Source organism: Protopterus annectens, chromosome 7.part0 (genome assembly GCF_019279795.1).
Source record: "Protopterus annectens isolate FY-2018-M chromosome 7.part0, PAN1.0, whole genome shotgun sequence".
Lineage (NCBI taxonomy): Eukaryota > Metazoa > Chordata > Ceratodontiformes > Protopteridae > Protopterus > Protopterus annectens.
The window spans coordinates 1,995,076,991-1,995,089,260 of record NC_056739.1 but is presented as its reverse complement, the minus strand read 5'-3'; the positions used below and the strand labels follow the sequence as shown (position 1 = coordinate 1,995,089,260).

Here is a 12,270-nt window from a genome sequence, read left to right as displayed (position 1 = left end):
AATATTAACAGTCCGGGAAGGCCCTGAATGGAAGGGGGCCGAAAACAAACTGAACTCAATCACACACAACAAATCCAAGTCCAAATCGTACACAAAGTTAGCGATAGCTGTTAAAACAGCTTTTGAGAGCAAAACCAGCAAAAAACTGACAGAAAAGTTAGTTTAATAAACTACTTAGCCCAGCCAGCTCGAGACCACGTCTTCGCAGGGAAGCGGCAAACGAGATCTGGGAGACTGGTGGTGGTGCATCCTGGGATATAGTAAGCTCAGCCAATAAGAGACTTCGCTCTTTGGCATAAGCGTGCCGAGTCGGAGCCGAGGGATCGGCTCCGAACCCATCATTCAGAATGTAGGCGAGATAGGATCACATAACATCATCCCATTTTCCACATTTGTCCCATCCCTGTCTTGGTATGTAATCTCCAGACACTGAATAAGCAGAAAATTGGACATCCTGGAGACCCAATACTAGTAGCCCTCAGAAGATTCTCTGCAGGTGCTTAATGAAGTACAGACACAGGAGGAAGCATGCTGATCCACTATTTAAGAATACATTAATAGATGCCAAAAAGAGATAAAGGAGAATCCACATTCTCACCTGGTAATCCTAGACTTGGGTCTATCAGCTCGAGAGGAGAAAGATTAATCTCACACTCCCTCACTTCCAGAGATGACCATCGAGGCATTCCACTCTTACATTTCAAATTCTTGCTGGCTCCCCATTGAACAAAATGACTTCTCAGTTGTCCTGAAATTTTGGAAGGACCATAACCGTGGGTTTAAGAGTAAACCCTCAGTCATGTAAACACACCAGTTAACAATTGTGGTTTTGTAGCAGTCCTTAGGAGGGAAAACAGATTCCCAAATATGCAGGTTGGGAGTATGGCAGCACTAGTTGGGGGAGGATCATTCCAGTATGCATGCATATTCTAATGGAAGGGTAGAATGGAGCCAGCTATGGAGTGCAATATATACATCTCCCCATAGAAGAATCTGAAATACAAATGCGTGGCTTGGGATATATGTCAGGCTTACCAGTGGGTGGTAGCCTTCATAAGATGTATGCAGTTATTGTGCACCCATCTGGAGAAGCCATTTTGAGTGTGTGCACCTGTGTGTGGTGATAGATTATTCTTTCCCGAACATTATGGGGGGGTTGGGGAATTCAAAAATGCCACGGATGAGATATCAGGTAGAGCACTAAGCAACTTTGTCTATTTTGATGATATACCTCTGGAACACTTTCATTTCACTCTGGCCTTTGGAGACAAAATTAATTGGTTCTGTCCAAAAATTCTAGGGCTCTAGCTTAATTATAGGAAGCATATGCATGTATGCAAATTCCACATTTACTGTTAGGGCGCTGAATTATACAAATATGATTTTTAATCCAGTTTATCAGTCTTTTTGGTGTTTAATAAAAATATAATTTAAGAGGAATTCACTTCATTCCCAAGCCAAACATATGATTAAGGTTTGCTTCTATCCTCTGTGTGCTCCAGTTTCCTCCCACTTTACAAATACATGCATCTGGAGTGTTTCTCCCAGGACGCTGCTGAAAACTGGCTTTATTCCAAGTCAAACTGTCACCAGTAAACTTTTTTTTTTTTTTAATACCCCCCCCCCCCCCATTTCCAGGAAGGGGGTCCTTTCAACCTAGAATGTACTACAACTTCCTCTAGAGTAGCAGAGTCTAGCTAAAGAAAACATTTCATCTAGGCATGTAATTTTTCTGCACATGGAACACTGTCCCATAGGGCTCTTAGACTAAGTTTCTAGCCATTTCAGGCTAGACCCCCTTGAGAAAGAATTAAGGACTTTCAGCCATGAGAATCTACGCTGACAAATTGGCCATTATGCTCAACCAAAAGAGCAGTGCAGCTTTCCTATTAAAAAAGGGGCCAAACCAGTCACTTACAGGAAAGGGACTAGAATCTATTCCTAGAAAGTTGGCCCCTTCCTAAAAGGGATACAGTCCTTTAGCCACAGAAGTATAGTCTGAAGGGACCAAATATTGAACTCTGCTAAAATAACGTTATGCAGCTCCAAGTCATTCCGACCAGCATACACCATACTGGCTGAAGCCCCCCCTCCCAACTAGAATTTAGCCACAGAGAACAGATGCCCTTGGCTGAAAGTCCCCATCAGGCAAAGAAACATATATAATGAGAAGATTCATAGTGCACTTCCAAACAGTGGACAGTGTATTCCATTAGGCAAGTCCTTTCAGTTCACTCTCTAAAAAAGATTTATTCCCCCACCCTTGAGCGTTGTTGCAGCAGCATTTTTTTTCTTGCACAAGATGCTAACTTGTCATTTTCTCGAGTGACCATAATGTGCAAGACATCCTTTTCCCGATTTATCTTACACAATGTAATTGTTTTACATGAAGAACGAGAATATTAACTAGAATTATTCTATAAATATATTTACAAAGTTACTCCTTTCTCCCAAACAATCTATAAAAATGACTTTCATATTCAGTTCAGACTACCTCGTCCTTTCATCCAAGGGAATCACATGCAAAGACCATACTTTTCCTCAGTAAAATTTAGCTGAAAGACTTTAGTCAAGGAATCTACTTCAACTCACACCAAAGGAGCTAAAACAATCTGATGTTTTAAAGCGACTTCACTGCCCCCACCCAATCGCTAGAAGACCGTATAAGATTACCCCTATTCAAGGGGCACCCATAGACAGTGCAGCGGTAGTACAGGTCGCAGATACATTTGGATTATACAGCTTTCATCTCAGTTTTTTGCTCAAATTTTAGCTCCGCCCATCTTCATTTCACCTAAAACTGGTGAATTACACTCGCCGTACACAAGTAGATTAACAAGCATTTGCCTATGCTTTCTGGATTTGACCCAACATTACTGTGACTGCGGATGTGCGTTACCACGGCAAACATGCAATATGCAGAGGAACTAAATTTGACTCAGCATTAGTAGTCTTTACAATCCATCCCAAAACGAGTGGCTTTTGCAGAAAAGTATATTTAAAAATTGTATACTTACACTATTCAATTCCTTACTCAGTCAATAATTCGTGTTACTAGCACAAAGTGGTTATTTGCTCGTGTTACACTATGAAGACAGTGCAGGGGGTATGGCAAACAAAAAAAACCTTTTTAAGCAACCCAAGCGTTATGAGCGGGTTTGGCGAGCTGGAAAAAAAATTGCGACCAGATGTGCAAGAAACTCCATGCTCGCAGTTTAGTGGCGCGCCAAGTTGTTAGCATCAGTTAAGCTTTTACCTTTTTCGAATACAGAACTAAAATGTGTACATAGAATAGTCTATAAAGGGCTTCATTTCAGTCTTGCTCTGCATTGGGGGGGGGGGCAGCTAACATTTGCACCCTTTCTTTTATAGTCTAGCTCCCATACAATTAAAATCCCACTACAACTTTAGCATCTATCTGCAATAGGACTCTTGAAAAATTCAGTACTTGCTGGCAGCTGCAGACCACGACTTTATTACAACTGAATGTTGCGCAACTGTGTAGTTAAAAACTAAAGCTTAACTGGCATATCTTAACTACGTACCTGCGGCTGCGGAGTCGTAATGTTATGTCAGGAAAATCTGACAATTGTTATTCAATGGGAGCAGTCAGTAACTGGTACCAGCTTTAAGATGTTAGTTCGTTACAACAGTACAATGCAGTATACTTACAGAAATGGCTTGGATGTTCAAAAAGCACGCTGAGCGACCGTTACAACACAGCCTGCAGTTTTAATGCACACACAACTTTAGAATCTGCTTATGCTAGACTTCATCCTCCCACCATTACTGAAAAAAACACACAAAAACGTCACACCAGGAAATGTATATTAAAAATAGCTTTATTCACACCAAAAATGTACTTTCAAGTGCAACTGAATTATAGCGTAAGCTTTGGAAAAAGAGGGATTTGCGATTCTAAAAACTGTAGCCTAACAAAAACACTTCTAAAAATGGTTGTGGTTTAACATACAAGCAAATAATTGGTCGAGCATTTTAAGAATTGTACACAAGAAATAAAAAAATAAAAAAAAATCCCCACAAGAACACACGAGACTAGCCCCAAAATAGGATTTCTTACGAAATACTCAGTCTTGGTTTGTAGTTTCAATTACAAGGGGGAGTGGCCTCAAATTCAAAATGACTAACGGCCGCCCCGGCCAGCAGTCTGCTACGCATTTCAGAATGTAGATTAAACAAGTCTTTGTAGAGGATTAAAACATAATTTACCAACAAAAAAATTGTCCTGTTTCAGTCCACAACAGTGCTCAAAGTCAGTTTATACCACAAAAAAGCGAAAGGTAGTATACTTTTACGCCAATAGCTGTACGAGCACTGCTTTAAACAGTTTTTTTTTTTTAGTTTTCAAAGTCTTATTTCTTGGATTTCGTTGCCTTGGCTTTGGGCTTGGCTACCTTTTTCGGTTTCTTTGCTGCGCCTGCTGCCTTGGTTGGCTTCTTAACCTTTGTCTTCTTAGCAACGGACTTGGGCTTTTTCACCTTCTTTGCGGTGGCTTTAGCCTTAGGTTTTTTCTCGACCTTCTTTTTGGGCTTGGCACCGGTTTTCTTTGTGGGCTTGGCGGTACTTTTTTTCTTCTCGGGCTTCCCTTCCAATTTTTTCTTGTTCAGTCTGAAAGAACCGTTGGCACCAACACCTTTCACTTGCACCAGCGTGTTATTCTGTACCAAAGCCTTTATGGAATATTTCAGATAAGTTCTGCCATTCTGCTGGTCGAACCATGGAACTTTCTTGGCTTCGCTATAGATTTTGGCGAGGGAAGACCCATTTCTTTCCGCTAATTTTTTAATTGTATCTATCACCAGCTGACTGTATCTGCCTGGCTGATTCTTCTTCTTACCAGACTTCTTTTTCTTAGCTGGAGATGCTGCACCCTTCGCCGTCTTTTTAGTAGCCTTTGCCTTTTTCTCTGGAACGGCAGGAGCCTCTTCTAACGCAGGTACTGCTTCAGTATCACTCATTGCTGCAACCACTTAGAGAACTTTGATATTATAATACCCGTTCAGTTACTTAGCTTGTTGACGCTCTGCAAACCTTGGCTCCACCCGCTATTTTAAAGCCTATGTGCGGACCTCTTTGGGAACAACAACAGCTACTGCTGCCTGACTCGTAGACTTGTGTTTTTTGTATCCCATTCAAACCTTTGTAATTTAACTATTTTTATACTTTTGACGAAATCATAACAGGGAACTTATTCGGCAGACGGTGCTGAACAAGTCTGGAGGTTTGAAAACGGTGATACCTTTCCAGATGATAAGGAAATAATTGATTTTATAGAGTGTGCCCTATGCTTTCAGCAGGGGGAAGGATAGGGGGAAGGTGTTCGAGAAGGGTTTGCAAGGATGTAATGATATATTTTAATTAGGAAATATGCAAGCCAGAAAGCAAACTGCAGGAGGATGCCAGCGGGTTATGTACTAGAGTGTCAACCTTAGATTTCTTTGTAAATTTTAACGTTTAATTTGTTGCAACTAACACAGAGTACACGCCCTCACGTGGTCATGCTAAGCAGTCTCTTGCCTAACTTTTCGAACCTGCTGAAGTGGGAAGGAAACCCCCCAACAAAGCCGTGACCGCTTTGTCAGTACGGTTGCTGTTTTCCTTGCTAACCAATGTTTCAACTCCTTATCAATTTTAAGAAATATGAATTAAACTATATATGTTTGTTGATGGCCTACCGTGTTATTTAATGCACCGTTGTTCACAGAAAGCTTCATGTGATTCATTTTACCTATCACAAAAGTCTTATTTATCCAGTTGCCTAACTGAACCATATTTACTGACAGCACTCTTTCCTTTTGTAGAACAATGTCGAAATATAGATTTTTTATCATCACGTTTAAGCCGTTCATGTTTGTTTTAACGTATTAGACAGCTAAACCCTTTAACAAGAAAGCCCACCAGTTTTACAACCGCTTAATTGGTTTTCTTTAGAAAGTGAATGGATGCCCATAGTATTTTCTTAGAGTTTTAGCAATATTAAAATTGCGTTTACGTTTATTAGTTTGGACTTCATTTATGGCTGATTTTAGTCACTGAATGGAGCTCTAGTCTGTTTTTCCCCGTATAGCAGATGGGCTTTATTTGACTATAGGATGCAAGAAAATTTAACCTAAATATTTTAAATGTTCTTAACTGCAAAGCAATAGCCAGCTTTACATAGTAGATGCGTAACAATAGCCCGAGTGTAGCCTGGAAATTACATTTTGATCTCAAAAGTACACATCAATGACCCCACAACCAACTTATCCTTAAAACATAACCTCTCGGCGCAAGAATTCTGGGTAAAGTCAGAAATAACTGGGACAAAAGACTCAAATTCGGGGCTCACTTTAAATACTGCTTTTTAAAAAGTATTGCTGCACATTTTTCCCGAAGAGTGCAAAGTCTGAAACACAAATATATGTCATTGTTAAATAGTTATTTAAATCCTCAATGCTTCTCTAGAAATCACAGATTTTATGAAGAACTGACTTAAGCGTTATGAAGCAAAAATCTGGACGTTCTGCGAAATTCTGGACAGTTGAGATATTTCAGAAAATGTGCTACTCAACCCTTAAATGTTGCCCCTATACTCGAAAGGGAAGCACAGTTTTCCTCTTTTGCCACTCACAATGTGATAATGTGTGTGTCACACACACACACAAAGCTATTTTTAGACGTGATGTTTTGTGCAGCTTTATACGGCCGGCATTGGGCTGCATATCTTCTCTTTGCTCTACGGCATTTCTGAGACATGCTCAAAAACTGTACTTGAGTACACCTAGTATGCTTAGCTACACCCTTGAACAAAAGTGAACATCTGTGCTGGATAAGATTTGCGCTGCAGTTTTGACCTTCATCATGTCTAAATATGCAATACATTTTACTAATGTGAATGAAACTAACGACTACATTCTGAACTCTGCAGGAAAACTTGCAAGATACACATCCATGTTCGTCCAGTAGGGGGCATAGAGTTATAGGCTTTATGAACTGGTTTATCGTCTGCTCAGAGGAAGACATGTCATTCAATGACTAAGGAACATTCCTCACAATTTGTTTCCTCAGGAATTCTGGACAAAGACAAAATGTTGGGAACGATGCAAGGGCACAATGTTGGGGACAAAGTTTAAACGTTACTGTATTTCTCTTAAAAATTCACAAGAGCGACCGTTTTGCATAAACGTGGCATTTTTGAGCAATGAAAAGTATACGACTTTATACGATAACTTGGTATTTAGCATTAGTGATTGTAATCCTCAGCATAGCAGTCAACAAATCAGGGACAAATGTAGAACCACTCTGGGACACCTTTAAAATATTAGAACAATTAAATGGAGAAATTGGCAGAATGAGAGAATGTAAATTAATCATTTTCTGAAATAAAAGAAGTCTGTAACCTGGGCTGGTCTTTAATTGGACCTATTGGCTCTCTAGAGCCTATCACTAGGCTGTGACAGGGTCCTTATGTGGCCCAGGGATTTGCCTGAGAGTCACTATAGTAAGGGCAAATAATTTTCCTACTGGTATTCTTGCTCCCTAGTAGTTACAGGTCTTGTCAGTGTGGAGCAGACATTTCTTATTATGCACTGCATCAGTGGCTAGTTTAATGCTCACTCTCCTATAGTCTGTTTCTGCTGCTGAGTACACATTGGGCTTTCAATCCCAAACTGTTTAGATTAACCATCTGGTTTTGTGTACTGGTGTAGTTACCACCTTGGTTGGTAATAACATCACGCTTAATTTGAATACTGATAGAGAGGTACTGTATTTTATTTTTGCAGACATGAGGTTTATACATGGCTGCTAATGAATATGATCACAATATATAACTGTGGAATAGTAAGCATATTAAGGTAATTTCTGATCACTGAGACTTGTGACAGAATGTTACCAAGTCTACGGCAGTGAAATGCTTGCTGCCGTCACTGATGGCAGCAAAATAATCCCTGAGAAATGAAATATGAGATGCATGTGCTGAGTGGCAGAAGGCAGAGCTGGATAGAAAAATTATTCACTTGGCTAAAAGTGGGAAAAACAGTTTGACTAAAAAATGCACTGCATGGATATCAGTTTCAGCATCACATACAAAACTGGGTGGGGAAGCAGCATCTTAAAACTAGATAATGGCTAGGTTAGATTGGGGAAGAATCATTATAGAAAGCTGAAGAAATGAAGTATGTTTTGTATATTCTGCCAACATCCAGGTGGGTTTCTGTAAGGCATTCTGATTTCCTCCAGTCTACCTAAACTTGATGCTTAGTGAATACTCAAGTTATTCCTGCATGTATGAATTTATTTACATTTTGTTGACCATCTTAGTGCTTCCTTTTGGGGGACACTCAAGTTGGCATTCATACTATCTAGGGGAAATTAGACCAGAACACCTCCCACTACTCTTTCTTAATTAGTATCATATTATCTTTTACATCTATCTGAACTGCCATCAGCTCAGGCAGACAGGGTCTTAGTTTAATGTGTCATCCAAAGGGCATGCCATACAAGAGTATAGCATCTCTTTTATACTGCATTTTCTCTACTGGAAATTAATGCAATGTCTAGTGAGGGAATATAACCAACAGTCTTCTAGCACCAAAGGTGATTGTGCTACCTGCTGAGCTACTGAGACTGCTGGCTACTGATATATAATCCTCACTTTTACCCGTGTGACTTGTGATATGGCTGTCCACTTTATAATTAAATCAAAATACTTTTTAAAAAAAAAAAGTTATAAGTGGGGGTGGTGTGTGGGCAATGCAATTTCTAAGGAGACGCCTGAGATTAGTGCTTAGCATTCTGATGAAGCAGTTTTATCTGTTTTTCTGGAAACACATTTACTGTAACAGGGTATGAGAATTAACTGGGTAAGGAAATCCAACCATTCAGTGCAAGTGCAGGTGAAAATGGAAGTTTACGAAGGAAAACATGGGTAAAATGAGATACCAGGCTGTGGAATGGTGATTAATCACTGGGACAAAGCAGAAATTTCTTAAGATTCCAAGAGCAGAATAAGTTATTTCTTACATTTATTTCATTTAATTGCACTTCTTTAATACTTATAATTGTGCTATATAGCTAATCTACTACATTTTGCACTGTTATAAAGCTTTTCTTACTGTTTCACTGCATTTGTGTACTGCTTTATACTGTTTTAACTACTGTATTTTTCATTGCTAGATTCTTTCTGTTTCATTACTCTGATTGCATTTTTACTAAATTACTTAACTGTACACTGTTTTTCTATACTGAGGGTTGTATTTTCTGTTTGTGAGTGCTCTATCTGTGCTTTTCTGTGCATTTTTGTGAGGTTTCTGTGTTCTAGTTGGGTATCATATAACTGATTAACTGATTTGTTTGCAGTTAAAACACCCTCTAGAGTCTCCTTGCTCCTTTATCTTAGGTTCATAGGTAGGTACTAGGCTATCGGCCCAAGGGCCTACGTAAGCCTAGCCAACAAGATTCCCTGGCTTACGCCACCCAAGAAAGTTACTTTCCTGTGCCACTGTTGAGCAGAGACACAGAAGTGATCCCTGGGGTGTATTTCCTATCTCCCATCCACTCATTAAGATTTTTCTTGAAGAGTGCTAATTAAGAACTTTTCTTGACATAGATGGGTAGCCTATTCCAGAGTATGGGAAGTCTCTGGGACAGGAATCTATCCCTCCAGCATGTCCTGTTTATTGTGGTGGCAAGGTTTAGGTCCCTAGAGCGTGTAGCTCGGAGGGATTGGGATTTCTTTAGATGTAGCATGTCCAACAGCTCTGGGTTTGACATACCTTTATATGTTAGGCAGAGATCACCTCAGAGTAGGCGATATGCTATGGGGTAAAGCTGGAGTTTTTTGAGGCGGTCAGTGTAGGGCATTTGTTTGAGGCCAATAATCGTCTTTGTGAGGTACTTCTGTGGCCTTTCCAGCTGCTGCAGATGTCTTGTGAGGTACATTCCAAAAGGGGCATTGTACTCTATAATGGGTCTAGTGAGTGTTGTGTAGAGGGGAACAATGACCTCTTTTTTCCTGGATGAGAACCCTTTTATGATGAGGTGTGCCACGAAGGACTTTGTGACTACTGTGGCAATGTGACTATCAAAGGAGAGACTACTGTCCACCTGGGTCCCAAGGTCTCTTATCACGCATTTGGTGTTAAGTAGATCGCTGCCTATGTGGTTTAAAACTTTCATTAAGTGGCTAGAGCTAGTAGCTGTAATAGCCCCCTCCTTACTGGTGTCTTGTTCTTATACTTGGTGGCTTTGCAGTTGCCTGCCCCTACTTTAAATGTGATCTGGGGCACTCCTCCCAGTATAATGTCATTAGCTCATTCTACCTAATACACAGGGAGAGAACATTTGAGAAGGCTAACCCACTTAGGTTCTTAACCTTGATTTATCTTCTGTTCCTACTTTCTCCCTTTCCACTTTACTAAACCAAAAAAAAAAAATGCTAGAATCTCCTTGTGTTCTGACTGAGTGTGCTTCTCAGCTAATAAGTATATTTTGTGGCACTTTTTAACTGTTCAGAGTTGAATAAAACAATAATTGAATTCAGTTCAGAATACAGATTGAATAAATTGCATTTATTTAAACTCCATTTGCTCTAATATTGCTACACACTCAAGTGTGTTAGTGCTGTTTTAGCTGCTTTTCTGTAAAAAAAAAAATCCTAAGCTTGTTTGCTGCCTTTCCTGTTACTAGTCTAGTCCAGATACAAATTAGTTGTATACAGGACTGTTTGTAAACTTCTGAGCCCCGCAAGCCTTTCTGTGTTGGAAGGAAGCCTTCTATCTTATCAGTGGGAGTGGTAAGCACTAAGTAGCCTATCTACCACATGAGGAGTGGTTTCAGGTCCAGAAATTGTAGTTTATTGGCCGTTTTGGGCAGCTTTTTCCATGTCTTTCAACTTTCTGGTTTAAAAGCCTGCATTTGCACTTGTTTCCCACCTTTCCTGTAACTAGTCTAGTCCAGATACAGACTTGCTGTATCCAGGACTGTTTGTAAGCTTCTGAGTGGTGCCAAAGTCTGCTCTTCAACTTTTCCCTTAGATCTGCTTGTTCTCTCTTCTCCTGCATTTTTACTAGCTTATTAGTCAAGCACTTTACCAGACTTCTTGTAGCAATTATTGTAGCACACAAAAGTGCTACCAGCACTAAACATTCTACAAGGAAACAGCTCCAGTACTTATTATTAATGCCCACCCATCCAGGCATGTCTAAAAGTCAGTTCCCTGTGCTTACTTCTAATAACCTGGCGAACTTGGGCATCCTGAGGCAATATAGCAACTGCCTCATGTACACCGACAACCCTCTCCTCTTACCTTCCAACACTCAGACTTACGAGAGATGCACTTATATATCCAAATTGGAAGCTACACACTCTCCAGCCAAGACTGGAATAGCTGGTCAAGAGGATAAGGTCAGCACTTGCACCATACCACATGGAACACATAGCCCTCCAGAACACACACCAACACTGCCTTCACATAAAAACACAAACCACACACCCACCTTCATGGAGGCTCTCAATAAAAATCTACCCAAACAGCAGAGACCTCCAAGGCAGAAATGCACTCAACCACCATAACACAACACTAATCACGAGACACATAACTCTCCTAAACAGTGTGCCACTCAACCAAAGTCCCTAAGGCAAAACAGCATGCCCAACACACTAGTCATAGGTGACTCGATAGTAAGGCACACTGATGTCCCACTCACTATGTTGAATAAGGAGAAAGTAACAGTCTGCTGCTTGTCAGGTGCCAGAATCCGCCACATAATGCATGCACTCAGGTCCGGCAACAACAAGTACAAATATGACTCTGTCATTGTACATGTGGGTGTGAATGACCTGAGATATACCTCCCTGGACTACATGAAAAGAGACATGGAGGGCCGTGTGGATTATGTAGCCCAGGAGGGTATGTCCCTGGCCCTGAGCAGCATCCTACCATCACCCAGAATTATACCACAATACAAGCAGGAAAATTATTGATTTCAACAATTGGCTAAGTTTCTGGTGTCATTCTAAGGGGGTCCAGTATCTGTCTACCTGGGATGACATGATTGACAGACCTCAATGCTTTGCCAGAGATGGCCTGCATCTGTCACCCCTGGGCTTCTGGATACTGGCCAAGGCTCTTGCCACCCCTATAGTGCCATTTTTAGGTGGTGTTCCAAAGACCAAATTACCACTGTAACAGCTACAAACAAATGCAAGCTGAGGGTCATGCTGCTCAAAGCTAGAAGTCTAAAATCTCAAAATGCACTCACTCAAAGC

At 40.5% G+C, this 12,270-nt stretch overlaps 1 protein-coding gene across 1 annotated transcript; it reads right to left on the bottom strand.

The window, feature by feature from the left end:
- Positions 1 to 3,824: 3,824 nt before the first annotated feature.
- On the bottom strand, positions 3,825 to 5,060 carry LOC122807291 (histone H1.10). Its single transcript, XM_044078416.1, has one exon. It carries the CDS (start codon positions 4,977 to 4,979, stop codon positions 4,374 to 4,376), a length of 606 nt encoding a protein of 201 aa, XP_043934351.1. The 5' UTR covers positions 4,980 to 5,060; the 3' UTR covers positions 3,825 to 4,373.
- Between the last annotated feature and the right edge of the window lie 7,210 nt (positions 5,061 to 12,270).

Excerpts from the sequence above, each read along its gene's own strand:
- LOC122807291 (XM_044078416.1), bottom strand. The coding sequence starts at position 4,979 with ATGAGTGATACTGAAGCAGTACCTGCGTTAGAAGAGGCTCCTGCCGTT.